The 8,772-nt window shown below is 37.1% G+C and overlaps 1 protein-coding gene across 2 annotated transcripts in view; it reads left to right on the forward strand.

Annotated features, from left to right (window-relative positions):
- The first annotated feature begins 1,973 nt into the window (after positions 1-1,973).
- LOC122086563 (syndetin) overlaps positions 1,974-8,772 on the forward strand; it is a 32,060-nt gene continuing 25,261 nt past the window's right edge. For both annotated transcript variants that reach the window (XR_006142473.1, XM_042655475.1), the window contains exons 1-5: positions 1,974-2,115; positions 2,278-2,367; positions 7,067-7,156; positions 7,468-7,554; positions 7,765-7,848. Coding sequence is in view for 1 of the 2 variants with exons in the window: in XM_042655475.1 (XP_042511409.1) it covers positions 2,026-2,115; positions 2,278-2,367; positions 7,067-7,156; positions 7,468-7,554; positions 7,765-7,848 (441 nt within the window). In the remaining variant the exon portion in view is untranslated. The remainder of the gene's footprint in view (positions 2,116-2,277; positions 2,368-7,066; positions 7,157-7,467; positions 7,555-7,764; positions 7,849-8,772) is intronic.

Below are 8,772 nucleotides of genomic sequence, written 5' to 3' on the forward strand. Positions count from 1 at the left end.
TACAAGAAAGGGATCAGTTTGTATCAAAGGAAGTATGTGGTGGATTTTCTATCTGATATTGGGATGCTTGCATCTAGACCCGTTGATATTCCTATGGACCCTCATCAAAAGTTTGGTGTGGATGATGGTGAACCCCTCCAGGATGTGCATAAGTACAGGAGCTTGATTGGTAAGTTAATTTACCTCACTGTGACTCATCCTGACATTTCCTATGCTGTTGGAGTTCTTAGTTAGTTCATGCAATCTCCTCAGAAAGCACATTGGGATGCTGCTATTCGCATTCTTCGCTATCTAAAAGGTGCCCCTGGAAAAGGGTTGATTTATCGTCCTAATCGGCATATGGAATTAGTGGGATATTCTGATGCTGATTGGGCTGGCTCTGCAAGTGATCGACGATCTACTATTGGATATTGCACATTTGTTGGAGGTAATCTTATTACGTGGCGTCGCAAGAAGCAGACTACTATTGCCTGGTCTAGTGCAGAAGCGGAGTACAGAGCTATGGCTCATACTACTGCTAAGTTGATGTGGCTGCGGTTGTTACTCTTGGAGTTGGGGTTTCCAATGAACAAGCCAATGAAGATGTATTGTGACAACCAAGCGGCAGTTTACATTGCTAGTAACCCTGTCTTCCATGAGAGGACCAAACACATAGAAGTGGACTGCCATTTTGTTTGTGATGCTGTTCTAAAGAAGTTGATTGAGACTCCGTTTGTCCCTTCAACGGATCAGTTAGCTGACATGTTTACTAAGACTTTGTTTGCTCTTAGTTTTCGCAATGGGTGTACCAAGCTGAGCATGGGTGATGTGTATGCTCCAGCTTGAGGGGGAGTGTTGAGACTTTCGAAGCATACTTGTCCTGTCGGACCTGCTTTGCTCCTATTAGGGTTTGATTGTATGTTTGGGGGGGTATACTTGTAATCTTCCTCCATATTTTTAATAAATACATGCTTTGCTCCTATTAGGGTTTGGTTGTGCTCTATTTTTGGGACTGCCTACGGTGTCTCCTTCCTTTCTTCTCTTCTCTTCTCTTCTCTTCTCTTCTCTTCTTCTTCTCTTTTCTGGTTTCTGGGTTTGGTTACAAGGATTTAATATTGTAATAGATAGCAATTGAAGTTCTTCTCCTTCATAAGTTATGGTCTTCTGCCTCCTTGTTTCGATTGGGAGGTTGAAGACAATCACCCCCCCCTCTCTTTCTCCCACGATATAAATCCCTTGTGTTAAATTTTTCCTTAGCCCCCTATTTCGAATTGACTTAGATACCCCCTTAGTCCTTTTTATATCGTTTTCTTAATCTTCTTTTAATTCCAGAATTGCCCCCAACTAGAACAATTGTGTCCTTTTAAGTCCTCGTTCTGTTTCATACCAAAGGAACCCTACACTGTTCATTATATTTACAGTTCTGCCACTCAATTCTCGATTTGAGTTGAGTTATCTAATGTTTGGGTGGGCCCACAGCCTCCAATTTCAGGGTTTTGAACCCCGGGATTGCATCAGGGTCCTTTCTGGATTGAGGGTTTGTATTTGAGTGCTTTTCTCCTCTGTGCATGTGCCCGTGCATTTGGAGGAAAGAAACAGGAGGGCTTCTAATAGTGCTTGACATGCAGGCTATCTGTTGGAAAATAGGACTGGTTCTTTTTGTCTGAGTGTGCTTATTGCTGAAGTTCTCTGATGTATTTAGTCAAAGATACTGAGGAAATGTAGTTTTTTTTCTGGGGGTGGGAGAGAGTGGTTTTCTGCTGCATTTTGTTTTCTCTGCTTTTCTCCTCCATTTTTTATAATATAATCTATACATTAATTGTTGAAAAATTAATATTTTACATGAAAGATTGTCAATTTTATATTTTAGTTTCTAACCAAGTTTCCATTCAATTTTTGTTTTAATTATCTGGATTCTTTCTCTTTCTCCCTAATATCTGATTTTATGGGCAGTTCCTTGACTTTCTGGTTGCGAGTTGTTCTTAGTTTCATTATGTATTTCAAATTGTGGAACTTATATTTAAATGGGTTTCAATTTGAAATGAGATGTTTGATACTTATTTTTGGCCAGTGAAGGGGATGCATCTGGTGAGGGAACTAGAGCAAGATTTGAAGGTTGCGAATGTCATTTGCATGGTAAGCAATGGGTTTGCATCTAAAATTATGAAATAATCCTTTGAAGTAAAGATGGCTTGGAACAATTATTTTATACATTTATCAGGTACGAGTTTATCTCCTTGTTGGATACCTCCCTGGAGTTATTTATTATATTGTTGCCATTCGTTTTCTATTTTGCAGAATGGGAGAAGGCATCTAACATCTTCAATGCACGAAGTATCAAGAGACCTTGTTGTCACTTCATATGCCAAAAAGAAACAAGCTCTTCTGGTACTTCTCTTGAAATCCTAGCAATTAGCAGAACTTACATTGTGTATGATGATGGCTAGTGCAATAGAGTGCTTTGTTTTTTTACACACCATTCATCTTCTGCCTAGATTTGATTCAAGGAAAGTGGATCCATCTGGCTTTGCATTTTTTGTCCAATGAGTAAGTTAGGAGTCAGTAGAACATCAACGTATATGCTCTTATTTCCATTTTGGTCGTTAACCATCTTTTAATGGATTTTGATTTGCTCTATTTTGCTTCCCCCCCATGATTAGAAATCCTCTTAAGTTGACAGCTGTTCAGTGTATCATTTTCATATCAGCATGAGGACTGAATTAGTTAACCATTGCTGTGCTTTTATTTTGTAGAAGAGAAATAATTTGCATGTTACAGTGAGCACTTTTATGGAGAGAAAGCCCCTTCTCACATTCCTTACTAGTCCTCTCCATCAGAATCAGGGCAACTCTGAGATGCTTCAAGGGTTTCTTGATTTTGAATTGGGGGGGGGGTACCTAGCCTTAGGAATGGCTTGTCTAGTAACATTTCTCTTTTATAAGTTCTTCCTTAAATGTATTATTGGACGTTTAAATTTGGAGAATACTTAAATATGTGGAGCAAAAGTTATGGCATCTTCGTGGAAGTAATGGCACCAATAGGTGATAGGTCCTATTTCCTAGGATGAGGAAAAGTTGGTTGAGGTAGGTAATGTGCAAGAAAGGCAAACAAATGGTCCTGTAATAATGGTGATGTGGGGCAGGATTCGCTGTATCAGGAGGATATGGTCCTAGTGAGAATCTACAGTGCAACTTTCCTGTAGTGATGGAACAGGATCTCTTTAGCTTACAATGATACGACCAGTTGTGTTACATTTAGTACCTTCTTGGTGACTCAAAATTTTGTGTTTGTTTAAAGGATAAGAAACTCGGATTCTCGATACTGTATTTATTTGATTAATTTTAAAAAACTTGTTCTTCTCGGTTGCTGGAAAAGAGCTTTAATTATTACACCATTTTAGTCTACTATTAGTGTTGTACACTTGCACTGACTTTTTTTCTTTCTAATAAGCCAAAAAAATAATTAATTAAGGGAAAAATGCCTATGTCCCTGCTGACTATGTTTTAAATGGCCTGGAGCGGTAAAAAACCCTCGTTCAATTGTGGTTAATTTTTTTGGGTTGAATAAGAAATTCATTAGCAAGAAGAAAGGGGGGATATACGGCCCCCAAGGGAAAAGAAAAATAAAAAAAACCATGATGCTACAACCTCGAAGGGGTCCAGGGGGGAGGGTGGGAGGAATCAAAATAGAGGGGGAAAGGTGCCTTTTTCATCAATTGTGGTTGTGGTTAATTAATTATGGTGATGTTGGCTGGAACCGACTTACCAGAACAGTTGGACATCTAGTAGTTATATGACTCGGAATTTTCTTGGCTTCTATTGTCCTATAAATATTGCTGATTTTTGGTGGAGGTACAGAATTACTTTGACCACCTCGATGTTAGTTTATGTGATGAAAGACCCCTGGCAAAATGTTGAAGTCTTCTTTCAGTCCTTTGATCCAAAGACTCTTTAGAGTTATGTCATGTGTTCTTAAAGCTGAAGAGAATTAGTCTCCATTTCTACAGTCCCTAGATGTTCTGCTGACTGTCATTTTCATTCCAGATAAATCCTCTGGGTACAGCAAAAACCTGGAGATTGTTGAAATATTCATGTTTTCTCTTATTTCATGTCAATATTATTAATTAAAAATGAATTTTCATTTTCACTCCTGCCAAGTTTTTGTATTCCGTTATCTTCTTAACTGTCAGTAATTCCTTGCCTTTAACTTAAAATGTAAGTTTTTTGAAATGTTTCTCTTCAAAAAGAAAAAAAGTCGTTTACCTTTTCTCTTAGAAGAGAAATTGGAGATTTTTTTTTTTTTTTTTTTCTGTCAAATGAGGGAAATATCTATATCTTATGGTACTAGCTTTGCTAGCTTCATCAAGGTGAATATCCACAGTATCTTACAGTAAGTCTAAAATGCTTTAGGGCAAACAAAATGTCCCAATGTGGAGATGGTCCATTGGAGTTTGACATTGAGAAAGCATTCTTTTTGGCATTTGCAAGTGACATGAGGGTATCTGAATTTATGAGTGGCCCCCAAGCTATTGGTACTCTCAAACAGCTTTGCTCCTATTGATTGATCTGATAACAAGTTTTCCACCATTTAGAACCCTCCTGAAGAAAAGTGTGACCTGAAACTGCCCTACTTGGGAATAATCTGCAAACCACTTGCAAACACCAATTTGAATGTTTTGGTCAACGGCTACAAGGCGAACTAAGGCGGTGGAGGGTTGTCTAAGCGCTTAGGCGAGAAGGCGTCCGCCTTAAGGCGAACAAGGCAATCTAGTGTTGTTTTTTATTTTCCCTATTTTCTAACATTATTTAGTAAGTTATATATACCTTGTATCATAAAAAATCAAGATTAAGCAATATCAAGTCATTAAAAATCAACATTTAGCCATATTAAATCATAAAAAATTAACATTAAGTCATATTAAATTAAAAAAAAATCAACATTTAGAGAAATACTCTTGTTCTATAAGAAGTTTGACCGGTCAAATGATATTATTTTTATATGAGACTTTTTGTATTAGTTATAACATAAAACCATCTTTCCAACAAGTCGAAGATTACTTAAATCTGAGTTGTAATGACAAAGTTATACTCCGGTCAAACTTATTTTTAAGTGCGCGAATGCTGTTAAAATCGCCTGAATGAAAATAATTTTATGGATATCAAAACAAAAGATTATTTTACCGGACTTTTGGTTTTTAGCAATGTTTTAACATGATAGAATTTATAAAATTTTCATAATTGAGAAAAATCCCAGCATTTAAAAGTTGAAAATCGCCCCTATAACCAAAATCAGTTTTTGTTCTTGGACTGGGGGGTTGACTTTTTATCCTTTTGGAATTTAATTTTTAAACTATTTTTATTGGATTCAAATAGGGGGTATTTGCTTATTTATGAATAATATCTTAAGTAAATAAAATCATTTACTTAAATGATATTTGGCTTAAACAAGTGCCAAAACACAAAGCGATCTGCAGTGCAACAAGGCGATTGTCGCCTAGGCCCCAGGAAAACCGCCTGGACTCCTAGTCGTTGCCTTGACAACTTTGGTCGGTGTAGCTGTGTGGTTTTTCTTGCTGCTGAACTTCTTTTATGTGGTTATGCCGAAATCAGAAACTTCTATAGCCCCAACCCTCTTTTCATCACTTCGGTTCTGGCTGAAAGGTTTCCTCACCAAATGGCAGAAGATTTGTCTGACATACACAGCAAGGGAACCATATGGCTCTTTAAAATGGTAGCTTTTATTTATAGTCCCTAAGGTTGTCTTTGCCTCTTTGGTTGTCAAGGAAATGTGAGAGATTGCGTGAGAGTTTGAAGAAATGTACTCTTTTCCTGTGTTGGGTTCAGAGAATGTCTTCGAATTTGCACCTTTCACCTCTCATTACATTCTTCAAAAAGGCCTGTTTTTGTGTCTTAAAGCTCAAGAAGGGGTAGGCCTGATGGGCTTTAATTTATTTATTTTTTATTTTTTTTATGTTTTCTGGCACCTTTTTAGCACACAACCAAACAAAAAAATTGGAATAGATGTGTCTAATTTTTTTCCACTTTGCTTCCCCACACACTCCTACACTTTTTCATGTTCTCATGACAACCGGCCACAGCCTAAGGTTTATTTTTGTAATCACTTTCTGATCTATGGTTTATTTATTGAATCATTGATGGGGCTAATTATTACCCACACATTGATTGTGTAATTATGTTTTATTATAAAAATATACAAACTGTACATTTGTGCATCATATAAAAGGTGGTTATACAACGGTAAGGCACAAATGTTGCAACCTGGTGGTCAAGTGATCATAACAACCTCCCGACATTCTCGTGGTGAGGCTGCATAATTCTCGCCTCCCCTGAACCCTGCACATGCGGGAGCCTCGTGCACCGGTTACACCCTTTTTTCCCCTTAAGAAAAGGTGGTAATACATTCACATTGGATCTATTTCATTAAAGATTACTCCCACTTACTAAAGTATTCCTATGTGTTGCATGACTTTGGAAGGTAATTCATCAATTATCCCATATCCTACAAATTCATTGGGGATGCTTTAAAATGGATCTTACATTCTCTTCCAAAATAAAAAACATGGCAAAAGAACCTTTTTCTTTTGAAAATTTACAAGTTGGTCTGACGATAATTGATCACTACTTTGGAATCAAAGGCATTTTAAAGAGTTGGGTTGAATAGCCAAGGGAAACGTGGAACGCATCCCTATGGGAGAATTTGTTCTACTAAAGGTTGTTCTAAAATCTCATTCTATACAATTTCTTATGTCATAATGGATGAAGGAGTGAGCAAAAGAATGAAATTCTTGTTATGCTTCCATGGAATAAGGAGTTTAATCCTCTATTTTTTTTCCTTCCATAACCATTTTGGTGGAAGGGCTTTGTTACTTTACCCTTGATGTTGAGCTCCCTGTCCTTGAACTTTACAAAATGACATATTAGCACTCATCTCCTACCTTTGTCAGATTGTGTTAATTGTTCTGGTCACCTGTGTTGAATATATCATGAGCTTTATTCATATGTAGTCACAAAGATGATCTGATTGAGTTATAAGAGTCATGGACTGATAAGAATGTTGTTACTTGTAGGACATGCTTCCAATTCTAACCGAACTTCGTCATGCAATTGACATGCAAGTGGCCCTTGAAGTTCATGTTGAGGAAGGAAATTTCTTCAAGGTGGTTTTGTAATTTTTCTATTCGCTTCTTGAAAGCTTTATTTTATGGAATTTGAATTACTATATCCTTTATAGATTAGAAGCTGTCTATGTACCGATGTACGGCATTAGATAACTAGGCTACTAGCTCATTATATACTTCAGACACAAAATTGTGGCAAATGTCTTAAATCATCAATGTCCTTTGTTCAATTAACAGATAGAATTTTTTTTTTTTTTTTTTAATGTATATTTCCTGAAATAATATTAGCTGATATGTATATTTCCTGAAATTATTTTAGCTGAGTTTTCATCTCTCAATATTTTGTGCAGGCATTTCAAGTCCTCTCGGAGTATTTGCAGATTTTGGAGAGTTTTTCAGAGCTTTCAGCCATACAAGAGATGAGCCGCGGTGTTGAGGTGAAATTTTCACAAATTGTGAAACTATTAGTGGATTCACTCGTACAAAAGAACATTTACAAAGCTGTTTGATTTTCTCACCAGTCACCACTGTGGACTGGTTCATTTGGATAGTTTTTCCTTTGTTAGCTCCTGATTTCTCTCTCTTTCTTGTCCATGTTGATAACAACTAGTGATTGTTTGCATCATTACCGTTCTTACTTTCTGCAGGCTTGGCTAGCAAAGACACTTCAAAAGCTAGATTCTCTCCTATTAGGAGTCTGCCAAGAGTTCAAAGAGGAGAGCTACATAACTGTCAGTTTATCCATCTCTAGCAGTGATCTGCATCATGTGCTTTTTATTTTTTTTCCCCATCTTAAATTAATGAACTTTTGTTGTGATTTCAATGTTTACTAGAGTTCCCCACCTGTATAAGCAATTAATAAATAAAGAAATAACAAAAGATTAGCCCAAGACTAAATCCCATGATGGACTAGTAGTATTGAGCTACTGGTTCAAAACTGTTAAACTATGGGATGTGTTAGATAGCTTGCTTAGGTGTTAATCTTCTCTTTATTTCTTTCCTTATTAGGCTAGGATATTTTGTTTCTAGTTAGATTACATGTTATTTACTTTCTTAGTCTGATTAGGAAGTCTAGTCTTCTAGTCTATCACAAGGACTTAAGAGTCCTTGCTTTCTTGTAATCTGGAATTTTAATATACATATATATATATATATATATATAACACAATGGAGGAAGAGGAGGAGGCTAGAGTCATCGACTGTTAGTCTCTCTAGCAGTATCCTCTCTCTCTCTTTTTGCAGGTTCTGGTTATAGGTTCTGGGTTTGTCACAAAAACCATAGTTGTCATGGCATCTATGCGACCCAAGGCATTGAAGGGAGCCTGGATGCAAGGCGACACCAATGAGACCAAGGCGCCTAGACGCTTAGGCGATGCCTTGACAACTGTGTTTAAAACCAAACCAGAATAATATTTTAAAATGAACTGCAGGCTAAGAATAAGCCTGTTTCATCCTCCTACGCTGGTACTTGAGGGAGTATCTTGGATCTGCATCGCAAAGTCTCCTTGCTAAATGGATTTTGAGGTTTAGCTTGGAGAGAGAATTTTCTCTTGGTCTTGGTGGTGTGTATTAATGGAATTCCTTGTCGGCTCTCTGTAAAATACTCATTTGGCCGAGGGCTTCCAAATACATCGTAAGCTAAAACCGTGCTGACA

The sequence above is a fragment of the Macadamia integrifolia genome, chromosome 8, assembly GCF_013358625.1.
Source record: "Macadamia integrifolia cultivar HAES 741 chromosome 8, SCU_Mint_v3, whole genome shotgun sequence".
Taxonomy (NCBI): Eukaryota; Viridiplantae; Streptophyta; class Magnoliopsida; order Proteales; family Proteaceae; genus Macadamia; species Macadamia integrifolia.